This window comes from Pogonomyrmex barbatus, unplaced genomic scaffold (assembly GCF_055798465.1).
Source record: "Pogonomyrmex barbatus isolate J1 unplaced genomic scaffold, ASM5579846v1 scaffold17, whole genome shotgun sequence".
NCBI classification, from domain to species: domain Eukaryota; kingdom Metazoa; phylum Arthropoda; class Insecta; order Hymenoptera; family Formicidae; genus Pogonomyrmex; species Pogonomyrmex barbatus.
Genome location: NW_028297113.1, coordinates 197,511 through 220,327, shown reverse-complemented (window position 1 = coordinate 220,327; position 22,817 = coordinate 197,511). Strand labels below are relative to the sequence as shown.

At 37.7% G+C, this 22,817-nt stretch overlaps 2 protein-coding genes and 1 pseudogene across 4 annotated transcripts in view; 1 reads left to right on the top strand and 2 right to left on the bottom strand.

Annotated features, from left to right (window-relative positions):
- The window catches only part of LOC105426301 (phosphoenolpyruvate carboxykinase [GTP]), a 138,686-nt gene that overhangs the window by 8,534 nt on the left and 107,335 nt on the right, over positions 1-22,817 (bottom strand). The gene's annotated exons all lie outside the window — the stretch shown is intronic.
- LOC148937031 (uncharacterized) lies at positions 10,358-13,428 on the bottom strand. Its single transcript, XM_089074222.1, has one exon. The coding sequence runs from the start codon at positions 13,115-13,117 to the stop codon at positions 10,373-10,375; it is 2,745 nt and encodes a 914-aa protein (XP_088930348.1). The 5' UTR covers positions 13,118-13,428; the 3' UTR covers positions 10,358-10,372.
- LOC148937030 (uncharacterized) lies at positions 13,772-20,359 on the top strand (annotated as a pseudogene).

Here is a 22,817-nt window from a genome sequence, read left to right as displayed (position 1 = left end):
ACAAAACATATTATGTTGGAGACTTCAATGCACACAATACTGTATGGAACTGTGGAGATACAGATAGAAATGGTGAAAACATGTGTGAGATAATGAACGAGAGGGATTTGGTATGTTATAATGAAGATACAAAATCCAGAATGGGAATGGTAGACCAAACGTCTAACAATTTAGATTTAATACTAGGATTTGGATAATATAAGGACATATCAGCTGCAGGATTCCTGGGGTTCAGATCATTACCCAATAATAATGGAAATGGACTTTGAGGTCACAAACTACATTAAAAAGACAAATAGAATCTCATCTAGTAAGACAAAATGGGATGAGTATAGCAGAAAGGTTACTGAAATCTGGAAAAAGGCAAGGAAAGTGTTAAAATTGGATTCAGGAGATAAGGACACACGGATAAGATACAATTTACTATGTGAAAGTATGAAAATGGCCATAGAAGAGATCACCCCGAGGAGAAGAGACAAGAAGAAAGAAAATGAAAATAATAAGATGAACAAAAAAAGATTACTCCCAGTTAAATGGTGGGACGGAGAATGCGAAGAAGTGATTAGAAACAGAAAAAAAGCACAAAAGAAATTTGTCAGAAAAGGAACGATGCACGCATATATAGAATACAAGAGGTGCAGCCATAGCGAGAAAAGTGATTAAATCAAAAAAGACACAGAACTTTGAATCATTCTGTAAATCTATTAATAAGAATATAAGTATGAATTATGTATGAAATACGATGAGGATATTCAAGAACTGCAAAGCAAAGATAGAATGGAACAAATGGAAAAGCAGGAACAGAGAGGAAAGTATAAAAGAAATGATAGAAAAACTAGCTCCCTCATCTGTGGAGAATCCACCGATGGAAATTAGAAAGGAACGAGAGGAGAGATTGGGATGGAAGGACAATTTTACAGCAGCGGAATGGAAAAGAGCATTAAGTATGATAAGAAAGAATACATCACCGGGAAGGGACGGTATTGAGTATGACATGATCAAGTTATTACCATATAAAATGCAACAGGAAATGCTGGTGGTACTTAACGATATATGGAAGAGGAATTTGCTACCAAAGAGTTGGCAGGAATATCAAGTGATTTTCATTGACAAACCAGGGCAAGAGAAGATCAGACCGATAGCTCTTGCGTCTTGTATAGGTAAAGTAATGGAGAGAATGGTAAACGAAAGATTGGTATGGTGGGTAGAAAAGAATAACTTAATAACCAGGGACCAAAATGGATTCAGAAGAGGAAGGTCTTGTGCCGACAACTTGACGCAAATCACCACTGACATCAGGAATGGATTTTTCAGAGGGGAGCACACCACAGCGCTATTTGTGGACGTAACTGTGGCCTACGATAACGTAGATTTAAACATACTTATTGAGAAGCTAGAAGAGATAGGATGTCCCAGTGACATAGTAAGATTTGTGTATGCTTGAAGCAGGGTCAGGTATACCCAGTTTATCGTATCTGGAGAAGAAACTGTGGATAGAAAGGTTTATAAAGGTCTACCGCAGGGAGCTGTGCTGAGCCCACTGCTGTATTCAATATATAGGAGGAATATTACTGAGGAGTTAGGAAGGGGAATACGAACAATTCAATTTGCAGACGATATTGCTATGTACACCACAAGTCTAAATAGAGAGTCAAACACTCTCGCAATTCAAGAGGCGGCCAACCATCTGGCGAACAGATTGGAGACGTTGGGACTGGAATTAGAACCTAGGAAAACGGTTCTGGTGGAATTCAACAAGCAGGGAGTACGAGATAAAAGAGTGAAGATAAGGTTAGGAGAGGTGGACATACAGAATAGCGTGGGCAAGATTTCTTGGATTATGGTTTGACAACAAGGTTAACTTTCATCATCAGGTCGACCTGGTCAGAAATAAAGTTAAGAAGGCAAATGGTCTCATGAAATATCTAAATAAAAAAAAAAGAGGTATGGAAGTTAACACGGCACTGCTGCTTTACAAGAGTATAGTAAGGTCAGTCGTGGACTATGGCCTATTTATTTATTTCCCTAGAGAAGCCAACCAAAGGTTAGTAATGGAAAGGACTCAGTACGCAGGTCTCAGGACAGCATTAGGCTACAGAAATAGCACACCGAATAATGTAATTATAGCGGAATCAAAAGTTATGTTGTTACAGGATAGAACAGAAATGCTAGCGAGGAATTTTCTTTTAAAAATAATGATATATGGAAATGAAGAGATGAGACGGAGAATAGATCAATTGGAGGCAAACGAAAACTACGAACATTATATTAGACCCACATCGAAAAACAAAAGTTGTCTGGGATATGCTTGGTCGAGGATAAAATGGTTAAAGAAACACGCAGGAGAAAGTAGAAAATTTGAGATTTTCGAGACAGATTATGAGGAAATTACTGAGGAAATGGAAACCGACAAATACACAGCGAAACAATGGAAAAAGAAAATTCACACAGACAAACAGTTGATTGAAACTATCATAGAAAATAACAAAATCAGAGGCACTATCAACGTAATGTACACTGACGACTCCAGGGGGAGAGCGAGCAAATCTACAGGAGTGGGATTGGTCATAGAAGAACAAGAAACAGCATACAATATAAGCCTGCCAAAAGAATGTTCATCATTCACAGCAGAAGTTTTCGCAATCAAAACCATACTAGAACTTATACATCAAGAAAAAATAGAAGAAAGACAAAACTACTTAATTCTCACTGATTCACTGTCAACTATACAAGCTCTAGAAAACAACTTACTTCAGGTATACAAAAATATGTATATAATAAAAGCCAGATCCCTATATAGGAAGATAATAAACAGCAAGAAATGCAGGATTATTATAGGATGGGTCCCTGCATACGAAGGGATCACGGGTAATGAAATAGCAGATAAATTGGCGAAAGAGGCTTCTCAAGAACCCCCCTCGGAGGAAATTAAGGTCCCATATACTTCAGAAGTATCTTTAAACGAGAATTATGGAATAATACACAAAATAAGATTATAAAAGATGCAGAGTACAAAGGAAAATTCTATTTTGAGAACTTTTATAAAAGAAAAAGGAGAAAACCGTGGTTCGGTAATACTAACGAGGAAAGGTATTTTATAGTATGGATTAATAGAATCAGATCAAATCACTTCAATTTGAATGAATCATTAGCCAGGAAAGGGTATACAGAGGACGCTAGGTGCGATTGCGGTAATGAGTGCGAAAGTTTGGAGCATGTGGTGTGGAGATGTGTGAGGTATGATGAGGAGAGAGTGGGGATGGACTTGGAGCTGAAGAGAATGGGGGTGAGAGGAGAGGTGAACCTAATGGACGCGATAAGAGAACTGGATTGGATGGTGTTGAAGTGTATTTACAAGTTCTTTAGAAAAATAAATAGAATCATTTAATTATCTAATACAAGATACAGAGAAACTTAAAAAGGAATCAGATAAACCTATGTCATATAACCCTAGGGTTGAAGACACACAGTCGGAAATATTCGACATCCTCCATCCTTCCCGGAGGGAAAAAAAAAAAAGACTTTCAAAATGAATAATTAAAAATTAAAAGGTTAATGAGAGTTTGGTGAGATTTTTCTTACAGTTATATATTGTCAAAAGCAAGATTCAATATAATAGTTGCACTATTTAAGATATTTTATAAGTGTTACAGTATCAATCGTAATATTTCGATATCATATGACGTTATAACATACGAATCATGTAATAGACGCCATTTTATTCTGCACTAGCCTCAATGGCCAGACTCTGGTCTAGGAACTCTAAACAAAACTAGAGCTCTATATTAGAAGAGTGGTGCCATCGTTTTATCTGAGCAAATGCTGACAATCGCGTTTTTCTATTAACCCCTCTCTTTTTGATTGCCATGATTGACTTGAATATTGGAACGCTCAGAGATTGCGTTCCAATATTCACTGCCACTATTACTGAAAATCTATAATATACGTGATCCAAACTATATATTTTCAGGACTGGCAGTGAATATTGAAACGCAGCCAGAATTGTCAGAGATTTAAAATTCGGATTTAATTAGATTTAATCTTTCGCTGTTTTAAGTAAAAATGCCACAGTGTTGTGCGGTTAATTGTTTTTCGCAGCAGAAAAAAGGGAAGTATTTTCACTGTATACCAACAGAAAAGTCTGATGCCATTCGAAATTTGCCATTAGAAATATATGGATTTGGATGAACAAATTGAACATCAAATGGCAATAGCAGGCTTTGAGGGATAACACCCGTTTGACCACGTCCCGATTGACCACAAGGGCCAGCATCTAGAATTTTTCCACTGTTCAAGTGCTGTGAATGGCTAGTGGTCAAATGGGTATCACTCTTTGAGCCTCTTTCACCAATCTTTGAGTCTCTCTTACTAATCTTCGATTAAATTAACCGACGATTAACTCGCAGGAGTGCCAACTGTAATTCAATGCTCAAAAAGTAGTGTGTATTCTTTAACCTAATATTCTTTTCGTGTTATAGTTATTTTAGTAGGTAGATGAAATTGTAAGTAATATCTAATAATTAATGTAAATAAAAATTATTAATCATTCGCTTAAATAAAAATTTTAACACTTATCTATAATAAACAGTTTAGTTCTCAGTTGTTGGCAATCAAGTTAACCATCAGTTAGCTTAACTGAAGATTGGTAAAAGAGGTATCTTTGTGAGGTACAGCATTTTGTTATAGAAATAGGTAGGGTGAGATACAATCGGACATATTGCCGATTGGTCGATTAAATAAAAAAATTTTTGATAGGCTCATTAGAAAATTCCTAAGCATCTGCTGATGTGAGTGGTGTGTCTGATTGAAAATGCGCATCTGGGACGCTTCGAGGTATAGTAAGTGTTATAGGTACAATATTTTGTTACAGTATTTTGTTATTTTGTTTTTTTGTTTTATAAATACCGTCCTATGAATACCGCCACAAATTTCTTGTTATGATAGTGAATGATCAAAGGCAACTTGTATTTCATTCATAATTCGCGCCTTATAATTAGGTCGTCATTGAGGCAATTGGCACCTCTTCTAATAAAGACTTCTAAACAAAACTTGCTGACAACATAGTGACAGAAATCAAGTGGGATCTGCATAATGCTGATAACAGATTGACAGCAGAAATCGATCAAATTCTGCGCTATCGTTAAACGTAATAATAAGACTACAGCTAGATTGTAGCGTCCGTTTCTCGCTATAAAATTTGTCGGATTCTCTACAAAATCAAAATTGCAATAAGCAAAATTCTGATATGCCATTATTATCTGCATATCTTCTACACACATTTACTGTTGGATGTGATTGTGTCTTTGCAGAAAGACAGTGAATAATATAGTAATAAATTAAGAGCTATATACTTTATACTTTTAAAAAATTTTCATAACTTATTTGTGTTATAATGAATATATTAACTTCTTTATTAATAAATTAATTCAAAATTATTTTTTTTTTAAATAAGAGATAAGAAAATAGAAGTATTACCCCGATAGCAAAACTTGCAGAAACAGATTTTGAGCAGAGCTTGCTACCAATATTTGAAAAAAGCAACAAATTGCACACAGATTCTGTAATATCTGACATTGGGAGCAAACTGTCCTCAAAAATAGAACAAAGCCTGATATGCTATGCAGATTGCTAGCAAAAACCGAGCAGAACCTGTTACCAACGTTTGATGGCAAAAAGGCAACAAATTGCACACAGAATCTGTAATATCTGTAATGTCTGACAATGTGAGCAAACTCTCCTCAAAAATATGATAAAGCTTGCTGATATGCTATGCCAACAGATTACTAGCAAAAATCGAATAAAGCCTGCCATGCTATCCAGCAGATTGGCAGCAAAACCGAGCAGAGCCTGTCATTACGCATTGTTGTGCGGGTCGTTTCGAAGGATCGGTCCAGGAGTCGGCGGGAGGAAGCACTCACCACTTTAGTTTAATTGCAATAAATTTTATTAACACTCAATACAGTTTGTCCTTTTTTATTCGGACCGCGACAGACGTGACGGCACGCGGATCTCGACGAGTCCTCTCCTCATATCGGTCTCCCGTTTTTATCCTGTTCCGGGCGGCCGGTCCTTGCCGTATCATCAACATGCTCGTCAGCGTTCGCGGTATATTTCTGGGTCGCGCGGCGGTTTTCCGCGTAAGGGCCGCGCAACCCGGTTAACAGTTGCTTCATGTCGAACGATTACACCATATTTGCGCGATTAGCACAATTCGCTGTCGCTTGGTAAAATAATAATTCATCGGATAAAATATCGCTTGCCGCAATCCGCTTTGTCAGCGGTGGGCGCGATTGCATTCTCGGCGCTCGCGACATCCCTCCCCCTGTGATGGAAGGGAACCATGGGGGTTCGGCTTTCATGTGCCCCTTACTTGGCGCTCGCGGCATCCCTCCCCCCCTTCGATGGAAGGTGATCTTACTTGTTAGTTTACATATGTTGTCGCGTGACTGTAATATAATCGTGTGCTTATGACTAATATAACATAGCATCGTCGCGGCGCCTCTGTGCAGTCTCGCTTTTCTTCTGCTTTTTATTTTTGTTTTTGTTTATGCGCCATGTTATTAATCCTATTATAGTTATTATTACTACGCAGGTGCCTGTTCCCATAGAGTATACAGTGTATTTATTTTTGAGTAAATTATAATCGCTATCTTCTAGAGTTTCTCTTATTTCTTCTAGACTTATGCTTAACTTGGTTAAATCTACGGGGTTCTTAATTATTTGTCGTAACGTGTCGGTTTTCGCTAGCTTGTTCTTATCGGTGTCCTTATTTTTTATTTCTAATGTTATATTGTATTCGGGGAGGTAGTTTTGAATATATTTTATTCCCTCAATTTTTCGTGTTTTTAATATTACATTTGGTGTGTCCTTCGTTAAATCGTTCATTATCGTTGTCAGGATTAATAAGTGTTCGTCTACGTCTGCCTGTAGTGTTGACTCGGTCAATCGTTGTTCTAGTCGTTTTGTCGCACTCATTATCAGATTTTCATTATAATTTAGAGTATTTTCTAATTCGTCCAAGTGCGCTATTGTGGCGTTGATTACTTTTATTTGGTTTGCTACTGCGTGCTGCAGTACCTTGCCGTTTGTTCGTAACGTTTGCAGTTGTTCGTCTATTAGTTTCTGATCGTCGGCGTCCATCGTTCCGAATAATATTTTGCTGACCGACCCGACCGCATCTAGCAGTCCTCGTCGTTTGTCAGTCGTTTTGTATAGCGTTTCTACTTGTGTCAACAGCGTGATCAGTTTGGTGTTTTTTCTTTCTATTATCCTCATAATGTTTCGGCAACCTAACTGTGCGTTGCCTATTACTTTTCGGCACTGTATTTCGGTTTCCTCCATATAGTCTTGCAATTGCTGATGTCTGATCTCTAATTCTTTTGCGCTCAATTTTATCACTAATTTCCATGCCGATTCAGCCTGTCTCAGCTGACCGATTTCCTCGTAGTAGATTCCTGGCTGGTGTGAGAACAATTCCCAGTCAAGATTATACTGAGAGTCAGGTGTCGCTTGTCCTGCTCTTCTCCACATAAGGAGCATCCTGCAAGTTTAGGTTCAGGTTACTTTTCCGTGAATCCTCGTCGTGCATTTTTTTATGCGCTACTTTTAATATTATAAATTGTTCAGTCTGCCTTCGACCGTGGTCTATCGCACGTCGTGGGTGGTTTTTTTGTTTATCAAGTGTTTTTCATCGTATTTTCCGTCATGCAGTGCACTAGGTGCGGGCGGGAACATGTTCCGATAATGTGTAGTGAGTGTGTGCGGCGGTCCTACCGCCTGGCGGCCCTACGGGTTGCTGTAAGGATGTCGTCCAGGTGGCCGACTACGGTCGTCTGGACGGGGGAGCGTCGTCCCTGTCCTCAAACGTGCGTGGAGAGGTCTCCTGTGCCCCCTCAACCCGCCTGTGAGGAGCTCTACCCCCGCGACCCGTTACGGGTGCGGGTTTGTGTTGCCACCGGGCAACGGTTCGTCGCTGTCCTTCGTGACTGGTGAGTCCTGTATATTTTTTTTTTTTTTTTTTTTTTTCTAAGTCTAATCTATGCTATCTTTGTGGTTACTATCTTTATTTTACTGCTTTTGCTTTTTGCTTGTTGCGGGTAATTATTCGTATACGTTGTTTGCTAATCTTCGATGAATAATTTGAGTCGGTTCGCGTGCACCGTCGTAACTTTTCGTTTCTGTTTAATCCTGTAATTGACATCAGAGGTTTTCTCGATTATCTGATATGGACCTATCCATGGTGCTTCCAATTTCTTCGATCGTCCTCTGCGCACTGCTTCGTCATGCAGGAGGACCTTATCTCCTACTTTGAAAATTTTAGTATTCGTATTTTTATCTGCATAGTTTTTTGCCTTTTGTTTTGCTTCGCGAATATGTTCTTTTGCTACTTTCTGTGTGGCTCTGAGTCGTTCTCTTAATTCTTGCGCGTAGTTATCGTATGTGTAATATGGTTTCGGCGGCGCTGCCAGGGCTGTAGGTAATGTTGCTTGGTGCCCGTACATCAATTCGAAAGGTGTATAGCCCGTTGCTGTATGCGGTGTTGTGTTGTACGTGAACATCGCGTATGGAATCCATTCATCCCAGTTGGTTTGATCCTCATTTATATAATGCCTTAAGTATTCAATCAGAGTCCTGTGCGATCTCTCCAGGGCTCCGTTGCTTTCAGGATGGTACGCGGTTGTTTGAATTTTCGTTATTTTTAAGAGGGTGCATACATCCTTGAACATTTCACTGACGAAATTCGTTCCTTGATCTGTCAGTACTGTCTCCGGTATTCCGAATTCGCATATTATTTTTGTGGTGAACTCTTTGGCAATCGTGTTTGCTTCCTGATCTGATATCGGTATTGCCTTACTAAATTTTGTTAAGTCGTCTTGAAATGTTAGTAGGTATTTATTTCCTTTCATGGTGACCGTGAGTGGTCCTACGATGTCCAGGGCGCATTTTTGAAACGGTCTTTCTGCCGTGTCGGTCAGTACTAGAGGCATTTTGGTTTTCTTGCTTAGTTTGTTTTTCTGGCAGTATTCACATTTGGCGATGTATTCTTCCACATCTCGTATTAGTCCGTGCCAATTGTGCATTAGTCGTATTCGATTTACGGTACGTGTTACGCCTTGATGTCCGCCGAGGAGGGCATTATGATATTCGTACATTATTTGCTCCTTGTCTTTTTTGTTATATTCGCGTTCTTCCTTGTCGCGCTCGATGCTGTTTATCTGTGTGTCAGGCGCGATCGGATTTCTGCTGAGCGCGTCAGCATTTGTATTGCCTTTACCTGCCTTGTGTATCACCTCATAGTCGTACTCTTCTAATTTGAGCCTCCATCTGATTAATCGTGAACCAGGATCTGTTATACTAAATAGCCAGATCAATGGCTTGTGATCTGTAATTATTTGAAATTTTGTTCCATAGAGGTATGGTCGAAAATGTTTGACGGCCCATACTATGGCTAGCAATTCTTTCTCTGTTGTATTGTAGTTTTGTTCCGCTTTATTCAGAATTCTGCTTGCGTATGCAATTGGTCGATCTTGGCCTACTGGCCCTTGCGACAATACTGCTCCGATGGCATATCCGGATGCGTCTGTCGTTACTATAAATTGTTTAGTGAAGTCCGGATAAGCTAGAACTGGTGTGGTCGTTAATTTTTCTTTTAATGTTTCGAATGCGTTCTGTTGTTCCGCTGTCCAAACGAACTTCTCATTCTTTTTTGTTAGTTTTGTCAGGGGTTTTGCTATCTTCGAAAAATTCTCAATGAATCTTCTATAATATCCGGCTAATCCTATGAAGGATTGCACATCTTTTACCCGTTTTGGTATTGGAAAGTTTGCTACGGCCGTTATTTTCGCAGGATCTGGTATTATACCGTTTTCGGAGATAATGTGTCCTAAGTATGTCACTTCCTTTCTTAAGAATTCACATTTATTCGGTTGTAGTTTCAGATTGTAGTTTCTCAGTTTTTTGAACACTTCAATTAGTCTTTTGTTATGCTCTTTCAAATTTGGTCCATATATTACGATATCATCTAGATAGACTAGGCATTTGAGGCCTTGTAATCCGGTTAATACGGAATTCATAAGTCTCTGGAATGTTGCAGGCGCATTTTTTAGTCCAAAAGGCATTCTATTAAATTCGTAGTGCCCGTAAGGTGTGGAGAATGCTGTTTTTTGTTTGTGTTCCTCATGCATAGGGATTTGATGGTATCCCGATGCTAAATCCAATGTTGTAAAATATTTCGCGTTTCCTAGTTGATCTAGTATGTCAGTGATATTCGGGAGCGGGAAAGAATCGCCGATTGTTAAGTCATTTAATTTCCGAAAGTCCACAACTATTCGTAATTTTCGCTCTCCAGATGCGTCTATTTTCTTTGGTACTACTAGTAAGGGTGCGTTCCACTCGTGCTGGGACGGATTATCTCGTCGTCCAGCATTTTCGCTATCTGTTTATTTACTTCTGCCTTGTGCTTCTCTGGTAATCTGTATGGTCGGACATTCACCGGCGCGCTATCTGCTCGCGTATTTATTTCATGTGCTACTGCATTAGTGTACGATAGGCGATCGTTTTCTAGGTGGAAGATATCACAGAAATCTTCGCAAATCTGGTGCAAGGTTTTCTTTTCCTCATTATTTAAATGCTCGGTTCGCATTTGTCTGTGCAATTTTTCTTTACGAGCTTGAATGGGCTCGTCGCTTGTTTCGTTACTTGACACCTCCATGGTATACATGTGTGCGGCGTCTTTTGTCCTTATCTCGTCCACCGTGACTAGCGGCGTTGTTATCTCCACTGATTCTCCTGTGGTGTTTATCACACTTATTGGATATACGTTTTCTTCCGGTATGACCAAACAATTTCCTATGAAGATTCCGGGTTTGGTTTCGACTGCATTTACTATTCCAATGCTATTCCTATCGGTTATTGCCTGAATTATGGTTTCACTGCGAGGCGTTAGCATGGTTTTCTTGTACGGATAGAGTTTGAAAGTTGTGTTGCCAATACGGACTTGTTTTTTCCCATGATCGCATTTCGCTTGTTGTTTATTCAAAAAGTCTAGTCCCAGTATCCCTTCATAATTTATTGGGAAGTCATCTCTTACCACGTACATAGTGTGCCGTATCTCTCGGTCTCCTAGCGTTATCGTTGCTCTTATCTTTCCGAGTGTGTGTATCTTGTGGCCCGTAACTCCGGTTAGGGCTAAACGTTCTTCGCGCATTAGTGTGTCTCCCTTTAGATTTCCTACTTTTATTAATGTCAAAGTGGCGCCTGTATCGAGGAGGAAACTTGTTTTTCCCTTTCTTGTCTCTCGCATCGGCAGGGTAATCAAGTCTAACGTGGCGTTTGTGTGAGGCGTATTCACCTGTGTCACTTGATGCTCGCGTACGGTTTGCGTTATCTTTGTTCTCGGTTTCTCTTCTTCTTCGTCGTCGCCACTGCTTGTGAACGATAGGTCATCGCTCTCCCTTTGCTGCTTATTCTTTTTCATTATTACAGCGGTATTTATTTGTCGCCCTTTTTCATTATCTTGTCTCGTGCGTCTCGGTTGCCCCTTTCTCGGGCGGCCGTTCAGTGACCAGCATTCGTCGCGCTTATGACCTGCCTTTTTGCAGTACGCGCAGTATTTCTCAATATTATTTACGTTCGTCGGTCGTTCGGCTCGCGGTAGCGGATATTTATTTATGTATCGGCTTGAACGACAGTCGCGCGCCAAATGTCCTAGCCTACCGCATTTGTGGCACTCCAGTTTTTGATTGCGGTTTCTATACGGTTCTTGGTTGCTTCTAGCTTTCTCGTTATTATACATTTTTATAGGTTGGCTACCTTTTAATTTTTCTTCGGCTGTCGCGCCTAGCATCGCGGCTGTTAAATTCGTATAGTTCCTGGATCGTACTATTGTTTGTATCTCGTCGCGTAATCCTAGTTGGAAATTTTCTAGGGCTAATTCTTGTATCGTATCTAGGATTGCCTTTCGTTGTTCCGCGGTGTGCTCGCGTCCTTCTACCATAGATTGATAGAGTTCCATGGCTAGTTTGTCAACGCGGAGTCCGTATTCTCGCGCGCTTTCCCCGGGTTTTTGACGGGTTATATTAAACTCTCGCTGAATGTGCGTAGTGCTACGCTTTGCCAAATAGCACATTTCGATCTCGCGCTTCAGTTGCATGAACGTGCGTATATCCCTCGTTTGGAAATCGTGCATGGCTTTCCCTGTTAGTTTCGTGCACAGGATCGCTTTTAATAATGATTTTTCGTCGGCAGGATTTATTTCGCTCATCGCGTACGTGCTTGCATTTAAAAATTTTTGAACTTGGTTCCGCGATGATCCGTCCATTTCCGGAATCATATCGCGGGCTTCTTTCAATTTCATAAACGTATGTGCGGGATCTCGCGAATTTCGGACATCGTCTCGTGTACGCCCGTATGTCATTTCTATCGGTTCGTCATTTTCTGCACTCCGATCGTAATTAACGACTTCTAGTTGGCTTATGCGGCCCTGTAGTGCTCGCATGCCTTCTATCAATTCGACCAACATTGCATCTCGCGCGTCGTGCGAAGATTCCGCCGGGTCAGGTTTCCAGTGCGCCTGGCTTAAAGTGGCTCTCATCCTTTTTACTTCGTCGTCCAATTCTTTGTTTACTACTTGTTCTTCCGCGATCGATTTTAACGGTGTGCCCGAGGGTTGATTTGCCATTTCCGCTGGATTTATGTTTCGTGAAGCGGTGTAAAATTCGGTTGGATCGAACACGCTACTATCGTAAGATGTCAATGAGAATTCTCCGCGGCTAGGATTACTTGCGTTTGTGCCGTCGCTATGGTCAGATCTTGCGTCTGTTGGTTGCAATAGAGCGTCGTCGCGTCTCTCACTACTCGGTAGTCGGCTATTATCTATGTCACTAAGCGAAAACACGCGTTCAATTACAATGTTCGGATGTAATTCCGGTTGACTCGTCAGACTATCGTCAGAATAATAATTACTTAAATCGCGGCGTACGTTATCGCGCGGATCGCGTGAATTTTCCGTCTGCTCAAGGCTCGGAGGGCTCGGGCTGAGCGCTCGGCTGGCTGACGCACTATGTAGCCACGACGTGTTTCTTTGGGCAGGAGTTTGGTTAACTCCCTCGTTCGACATCTACCTACACGCTTCTCTCGCTATCTAATGCGCTTGGCTTATTTTTCTATGACTTACATTACGCTCGCAATTCGCATGTTTGTGACACGGCGCTGGCTGTTGCGGTAGGTCGTGGCTTCTCCGGTGTCACTGATATGCTCTGCGTTGTGGCTCTACCGTGACTCTTTCTCACTGCGGGGATGTCGACTTCTTTTCCGGCCTTTTCCTTGAATTCCGATCGTCTGTTCCTTCCAGATGACTGGGTATAGCTGCGAAACGATCCCACCGCTGCCACCAGATATGTTGTGCGGATCGTTTCGAAGGATCGGTCCAGGAGTCGGCGGGAGGAAGCACTCACCACTTTAGTTTAATTGCAATAAATTTTATTAACACTCAATACAGTTTGTCCTTTTTTATTCAGACCGCGACAGACGTGACGGCACGCGGATCTCGACGAGTCCTCTCCTCATATCGGTCTCCCGTTTTTATCCTGTTCCGGGCGGCCGGTCCTTGCCGTATCATCAACATGCTCGTCAGCGTTCGCGATATATTTCTGGGTCGCGCGGCGGTTTTCCGCGTAAGGGCCGCGCAACCCGGTTAACAGTTGCTTCATGTCGAACGATTACACCATATTTGCGCGATTAATACAATTCGCTGTCGCTTGGTAAAATAATAATTCATCGGATAAAATATCGCTTGCCGCAATCCGCTTTGTCAGCGGTGGGCGCGATTGCATTCTCGGCGCTCGCGACAGCATATTTAAACACAATAATTGGAAAACTACTGCTAGATGATGTCCGTTTCTCGCATGCAAAATTTATCAAACTTTCTATATAAGCGAAATCATAATCAAAATTTAAACATGCATTTATTATTTACGTATATGTTTGATGCAAGACATAATCGTCCAACAAGAAAGTTAGGGCAAGCTCTGTTCGATTTTTGCCGCCAATCTGTTCGCATAATATGTCAACAGGCTCTGCTCAGTTTTTGCCGCCAATCTGCTGGCACAGCATGTCAGCAGGCTCTGTTCGGTTTCTGTCACCAAGCTGTTCGCATAGTATGTCAACAGGCTCTGTTCGATTTCTGCCGCCAATCTTCTGGCATAGCATGTCAGCAAAATAAACTATCTCGCAGAGATAGTTTACTCAAATTTTCCGGCATTCTTGATTCCTGTCCACTGTCTTATGTTTCGGAGCCATGACATTTTCTTTCTAGCCCACTCCTACCGTCAATCTTTTCAATATTCAGCTGCTAACAGGTAATATTTTGTGTTGTATGATATGTCCCAGGTATACTATTTTCCTTCTCTTATTGCAGTCATTATTTCACGTCCTCATCCATTCATCCGCCTAAGACTTTATCGTTGGTTATTCTTGCCGACTATGGTATTTTGAGAATTCTATAATATAACCACATTTTGAAGACTTCTATTTTATTCCATAGGTATTTTTAATGTCCACTCCTCCAGGCCATACAAAAGCACTGATATATAGCATCTGACAAATCTTAATCTAAAGTTAAAATCAAAATCAGTGATAGTAAGAACATTTTTAAATCTTGTGAATGCTCCTCGAGCAACTTCTATTCGATCTTTTATTTTTATATCAAATACAGTTTTTACATAGCCAAATCTTGAAATATTTTCTTAATCACTTAATTGATTTTCAAAATTCAGTGCAATGTTTCTGTTCGTTGTTTATGTCTGTTTCTCGACTGATAATCATAAATTTCATTTTGTGTTAATATTTAAAGTCATATTTTTATTATGGCTTCTTGATATTTAATAGTTGCTCCATTTTTATTGACGATTAGCACTATATAACATCTGCATATCGAAAATTGTTAGCTTCCATTGATCTTTATACCCTTCTCAATGCTCTCGGGTACCTCTTCAAATATTTTCAAAATAGAAGGGTGAAAGAATACATTCCTGTCAAACTCCTTTGCGAATTTTTATCAGATATTTCTTCCTCGATTTTTATCCTGGCCGATTGATTCCAATATAGATTGGATTCTCTATATAGCGGATTTTTTGTTTATGTCTTCTTAGAATCTCCATAAGTTTGTGATGTACTTTATCAAAGACTTTTTCATAATCTTTGAAGCATAAGCACTTTCTTCTTCTGATCGTAGCAATTCTACACTAGGATCTGTATTACCACTACAGCCTCCGTATCCAAACTCTGTCTAAATCCGAATTACGATTCATTAATTTATTCACATTTTTTGAATATTCTTTAATGTATAACTTTGAGGGTGCGTCATATGCGTAACAGTGTAAGTGTAATATGCGTATTCTAATATTTTACTAGAATACGCCATTCTGAAAATCGGCTTTTATATAGGGCATATTTCGCGGAATTTCGAGAAATGCGTAATAAATACAATCAATTGTTGATTAGGGCTTTTATATTCTCTAATAGAAATAAACAAATTTGTGATTGGTTTTTGTGATTTGCGTATCTGGAAAAATACGCTTCATGAGGAACCGAGACTACATACGAGTATGTGTACGAATGAGTCAATTAGATTCGAACCTAACTTGTATGAATGTATTCAGAAGTCATCATAAATCTTGATTTGTTATTATTAATAATATGGAAGCGATAGCAAAAGTGGAAGAAGACGAAGCAACTTCAACAACGAAAATTAGGATATATTATATTATAATATATTATATAATAATAATAATAATAATAATAATAATAATAATAACAACAACAACAACAACAAATTATATTATTATACATTATATTATTATTATATTATTATATCATTTGAATATCTTGATATTAGATTACTTGTAACTTTCAAAACTTTCTGCATTTAAAACAAAATAAATTGTTTGTAATATTTAAAACAAAATAAATATACATTAAGCATTTAATATAGAGAAAGCAAATATTTTACATGCAAAAAATACAAGCAACATGGACAGGTTTGATATATAACTTCAACCTTACAATTTTGTATTGACATATTGTGAGAAATAGATATAAATTTTTAAAACATTATTATAGATATTAAATAAATAGCTAAATTAATTCAATGAAGCTATGTCTTAACATACCCTGATTTGATATTTATTCATTTTGCTGCAAAAAAGCTTTGATTATTCTATTAATTATTCATTACTGTTTCTTCCGAAAAAAATTAGATTCAGCGTAATAATAATAACGTAAACAGCAAAAAATAATTAGGCGAAATCTGATGTTCAAATGAAACGATGTGATTGGTCAGCGCAAGTTACGCTTATACAAGTTACGCCGCATGTGACGTCACCCTAAGAAACAATTTTAATGTGTGACTCAAGGCTAAGTTTGTAATGATGTGTCGCGGCTATCTACATCTTATAATTTTAAATGAAGGAATGCGCGTAATATGATAAAATATTGATTTATTGATTTATTGATTGAATTCTTGTTGATACCAGGCTTCGATTGTTGCCAACGAAGATTCAGATGACACCTCTGAGAAAGAACCTTCCCCCTCTTAATTATGGGTTTGAAAGAAGGAAATGATGAGAAACTCGCGCGGGGATTCTGACCATTTCCACCTATAAATATGCGTGCGGAAAAAGCCGTGCCTTTTTTCGGTACTAACTAGGCGGTGACATTAGTCAGTGGCGCCTTATCAGTGGATCAACTTTAGGGTTAAATTCTTAAATTTATAATCAATTTCTGTAATATTTCTCTTAGGAGAATTTAAAAGCCTCCTCGATTAAATAAAGGTAATTTTAAACTAAAATAATTGGGAAAACTGAAATCTTAAATTCTTCTTAATTAAAATCAAGATCATAATTCTAAATCCAAAACCGGTCGCTAACAATAGCATAGCGTACCATTTAGCAGCCAATGGTGTTGCGACTGAATAATTTGAATTTAGCATCTTAATAATAAATAATTATTTTCAAACGTATTCATGCCCAAAAGAGGAGGGCGCAAAGTTCAAATTAAAAGATTAAGATTTCAGTTAAATCAAATGATAATTTTAAATAAAGATCCCTTCTCATTATTCCTAAAACTTAAAAATTTGGAAAGACAAACTAAAACTAAAATAATTAAGCAAATTCCTAAATATAAATTAAGAAAAATTGATTTCGAGGTAAATTATCCAAATTATAATCAAATTAATAAGAAGGGGATTTTATATCCCCGATATAAAATTTATAAAATTCGTTTCCTAAATTCGTTTCGGGGTTGATTAATTCACAAACCGGTCCAATCTCAGGGTAAAGTACTTAAATGTATTGACCTAAAAACGGACAATCAGAACGTAACATTTTTTTGGTGACAGCGGTGGGATACTAAAACGGTTTATGGAAAGAAACAATAGTAGACAGTGAAAAAGTGAACAAAAAAAAATAAATAAAAAATAATAAATTAAAGAACATGAAGGGATCTGGTCAAATAACATCAAGAAATACCATGGAAAACTCAGGAGAGACAGACATGAATGAATTACGGAGGCTAATTGAGGAGCAACAACGAACGATACAACAGCTTCAGCAACAGCAACGAAGTCAAGCCATTAATTTATCATCGGAAGGAACGATAAATAATTTTTTACAATTTTCGATCAGAGACGCGTTAGAAGCGGTGTCTAATTTCGATAGAGAAAATATTCCGTTTGTATACTTCGTCGAGGGTTGCGAAGAAGCATTAAGTATAGTCGCGTTTACTCCACGCAAGAAGTAATTCTAGTTCGGGCAATACGTAATAAATTAAAAGGAGATGTTCACAGATCAATATTGGGAAAAATCTTTGAAAACATGCAAGAACTAATTGAATTTTTAAGAGCAAAATACGGGCCGCGGAAACAGTTTACGAAGCGCAAGGACGATTAGCTTATCTATATCAAAAGAGGGACGAGAAGGTCGCAGCATATGCAAATCGAGTTAGGGAATTAGGAAAGCGAATTCTTGATGCACAAAAAAAAAGAAACCGAATATTAAGTTTGGAATTTCAAAATTCAATTAAGAAACATTTAAAAACAAGCTTCTTACGCGGATTAAATAGAGAAATAATAATATCAAAAGAAGGAACATTTGAAGAAGTAGAGGCACGGGCAATTGACGCGGAGAAAGAATTAGAAACTGTAAACATGATAAGACGTGTAGTACTCGCAGAGAACGCGCCGGCTGAAAGACGACCCGTCGCATTGAAGCTGAAATAATAACATGCCAATTTTGTCGAAAAGTAGGTCATACAGCTGATCGTTATTGGTTGATTAATAAAAATCAAAATCAAAATAGATTGGGATTTTCCCAAAATACACAAAAGAATAATAATTATTTAAATAACAATAATTATAATAAAAACAACAATCGAGTACAATCCCCACTTCCACGATTTCAATCAAGTTGGAATAATCAAAATTCGATAACTTGCAGATATTGCAAAAAATTAGGGCACATTATTGAGGAATGTCGGAAAAGAATTTTTAATAATAATAATAATAATAACAATAACAACGGAACTCGTAATAATAGCTATAATAATAATTTGAACAACAATCGAAATAACAACAATGGAAATAATTTTAGACAAAATTTACAAGCTCAGGGAAACGGGCAGATTCCCGAGAGGAACGGGGCAACCCCGGGAAAAACCAATGTCCGCCCCGCACAGAAAATCAATGCTCAAATCGAATCAAATGCAGAACAATAAATTTAGCCTATTAAGGAGGTATCAACAGTGAAATTAGAAAGCTTAAATTTTAAAGAAACTCTCAATTTCCTTGTAGTGGATCAGGGCCGAATATAATTAAAAGTATTATAACACCAGATACTTTCGTGAACAGGAATGAAATTTTGAAACTAAGTGGAATTACAACGCATCACGTGACCACCTTAGGACTGGCACTGATAGATATCTTAGGATGTCCAGTTTCTTTTCATTTGGTGGAAGATGATTTTCCAATACCACAACATGGGATTCTGGATTCAGACTTTTTCAAACAATTTCAAGTAAATGTTAATTACCAAGAAAATCAATTAGAATGGAACGGTATTATTATATCTTTTGCATTAAAAGAAGAACAAGAAGAAGAATTTACAATTCCTGTTAGATCTATTTCACAAATGTATATTAGAGTCACGAATTCAGAATTAAAAGGATATGTCCCGCGATTAATTGTAACAGACGGTATCTACTTAGGTGATGCTTTAGTTACAGTTAGAGACGGTAAAGCTTATCTACAAGTAATAAATACAAATGAAGAAGAAGAAAGGATATTAATTCTCACAATTGAAATATACAAATTTGAAACAAATGATAAAGAAATCTCACACTCGACTCAAATTCAAACTCAAAGTCAAGTTCAAATGAAAATCTTAATATAAGCTCGAATTCAAGATCATGTTTCTCTATAAATCAAAATGAAAGAAAGAATAAAATAATTGATGCATTAAGATTTGAGCATTTAAATAATGAAGAGCGTGAACATGAAAGATTAATAAAGAAAAGTGCCGATTGTTTTCATCTGCTCGGTGAAAATCTTAATCATACTAATGTCTTAAAACATCGCATTCCAACAGTAAATGAGATTCCAATAAATACTAAACAATACAAATTTCCAGTAATTCATAAAGATGAAATTAACAGACAAGTAAATGAATTGTTAGAGCAAAATATAATTAAACCATCAAAATCACCTTATAATACGCCTGTGTGGATAGTCCCTAAGAAGTCGGACTCGAAAGGAAACAAGAGATGGAGAATGGTGTTAGATTTCCGTGACCTAAATGATAAGACAATAGGTGACGCGTATCCACTTCCAAACATAACAGAAATACTTGGTCAGCTGGGTGATGCAAAATATTTTTCTGTATTCGACCTTGCTTCAAGTTTTCATCAAATCAAAATGCATCCGGATGATAGTCATAAAACAGCATTTTCTACCCCTCATGGTCATTATGAATTTGATAGAATTTTTGGACTTAAAAATGCGCCTGCCACATTTCAAAGATTAATGGATTTAGTTTTGACGGGAATGCAAGGAAGCGAAATTTTTATATATCTAGATGACATAGTATTATATGCTAGTTCATTAACAGAACACGCAATTAAATTTGAGAAATTAATTTCACGATTAAGAGAAGCAAATTTAAAATTACAATCAGACAAATGTGAATTTTTAAGAAGAGAAATAACTTATTTAGGACATATAATTGGAGAAAACGGAGTCCGACCTGATCCTAAAAAGATTGAAGCAGTTCAAAATTTTCCAATTCCCAAAAATGCAAAAAATATAAAACAATTTCTTGGATTAGCTGGGTATTATCGAAGATTTATTAAAGGATTTTCAAAAATAGCTAAACCGCTAACTAATTTATTAAAAAAGGAAATAGAGTTTAAATGGGGAGATAAAGAACAAGAATATTTTAATATGTTAAGAAATGCATTATGAAGAACCGATATTACAATATTCTGATTTTACAAAACCTTTTCTTTTAACTACTGACGCTTCTGGAACAGCAATAGGTGCAATTTTAAGTCAGGGTCAGATTGGAAAAGATCAACCAATTAGTTATACTTCGCGTGTATTAAATGATGCAGAGAAAAATTATTCGACTATAGAAAAAGAATTATTAGCAATTGTATATGCTGTTCAACATTTTCGACTTTATATTTATGGTAAAAAATTTTTCTTAATAACCGATCATTAATTTGGCTTCATAAATTGAAAGATCCAACTTCTCGCTTAGCAAGATGGAGAATAAAATTGGCCGAATATGATTATGAAATAATATATAAACCAGGAAAAATTAACGCTAATGCCGATGCTTTATCTAGAAATCTTACAGCAAATATATATCCAATACAACCTCAGTACGATGAGATAGAAGAATGTTCAGAAGATGAAGAAGCTAGATACAGAAATGCAAATCCAAGATCTTTATCATCTTCACCAAGAAGAAGAACAATGATAGAAAAACTAGAGCCATCAGTTTTAGGGATGAAGACGCGTAATACAGAAAAGTCAGAAGGAGAAAGTGTACCATTTACTAAAAAAGAATTAAATGGATCTTTATTTTATGAATATATTAGATGTACAAAAAAGTTCTGAGCTTTTTTTTGTAAAATTCAATCTTTATTCAAAAACAAACGAAAAATTTTAATCAGCGAAATATTCCCCGCGAAATATTTTTGCATCAACGACCTTTTGCCATTTTTCGGGTAGCTTGCGAATTCCTTGACGATAGAAGCTCACCGGCTTCGAAGCGATAAAGTCATCAATGCATTTTCGTATCTCTTCAAATCTCACGAAATGTGTATCAGCTAAATGATGCTGTAGCGACCGGAATAGGTAGTAATCGGAAGGCGCCATGTCTGGGCTATACGCCGCGTGCGGGAGAAGTTTCCAGCTTAACGCAAAGATATGGTCCTGAGTCGCTTTCGCAACATGTGATCGAGCATTGTCATGAAGCAAAATCACTTTACGACGTCCTTGACCAGTAAATGGCCTTTTTTCTTCTAATGCATCGCTCAAATTGGTCAATTGTTGTTGGTAGCGGTCTGCTGTGATTGTTTCGCCCGGTTGTAACAATTCGTAATACAACACACCTATCCAATCCCATCAGATACAGAGCAAAACCTTCTTGGCGTGGATATTGGGCTTTGGCGTCGATGTCGAAGGTTGACTAGGGTCAACCCATGATTTTCTACGTTTAGGGTTATCATAAAGAATCCACTTTTCATCGCCTGTAATGATTTTGCGCAGAAAATCTTTTTTCCGGAACTTTGAAAGTAAAGTGAGTGCAGTGTCACGCCGACGATTTTTGTTGTCTTCGGACAATTCATGCGGAATCCATCTGCCTTCCTTCTGAACCTTTCCCATCGTATGTAAATGTACGGAAATGGTTTGCTGCGTAACGCCAAACTGTTCTGCAAGCTCTTTTTCAGTTTGCGCAGAGTTTATATCCAGCAGTGCTTGCAATTCGTGCATTTCAATCTTTTGAGGGCGTCCAGCACGCGGTTCATCTTCAAGACTGAAATCTCCTTGGCGAAATTTTTGATACCATCTTTTACATATAGTATGACTTATAGCGTTCTCTCCATATGCAGCACAAATCATTGCAGTGGCTTCAGCAGCATTTTTCTTCAGATGAAACGCGAAGTGGATGGAAAATCGAATATGCTTTTTTGTTATTGCCATCGTGAACACTACTGATTTTTGAGGTTATGTGCATCAAACGCCAAACCGTATGGCATTTTAGAAGGCCAAATGTCAACGCTTTAAAACCGCAAAAGGGCGGGAAGATATATAAAATTTAAATTGTTATTTCGGTTGTATGAAATCTAAAGCTCAGAACTTTTTTGTACACCTAATATATTTCAGGCAGAAATACATAATAATCCATTAGAAGAAACAGACGAAACTGATTACACAGAAAATTTATTTAATAACAGCACAGAAAATAATATACAACAAAACTCAACACTAGAGTCAGAAATTTCAAATTACGAAGATGCAGAAAATTATGATGAATTAAATTCACAAAATCATAATAATTCAAATTCACGAATAGAAATACCACCAAAACTTTTACAAATTCTTGATAACTTAACAGGAAACAATAATAAAATTAATCGAGGAGAAGTTCAAGAAAATTTGATGCCAGAAAGCGAAAATGAAAAAAAAAATTGTCCAAAGAACCAAATTTTCATTGACGACTACATTGAAGAAAAAGATATCGAAGAGAACAATGAAGAAA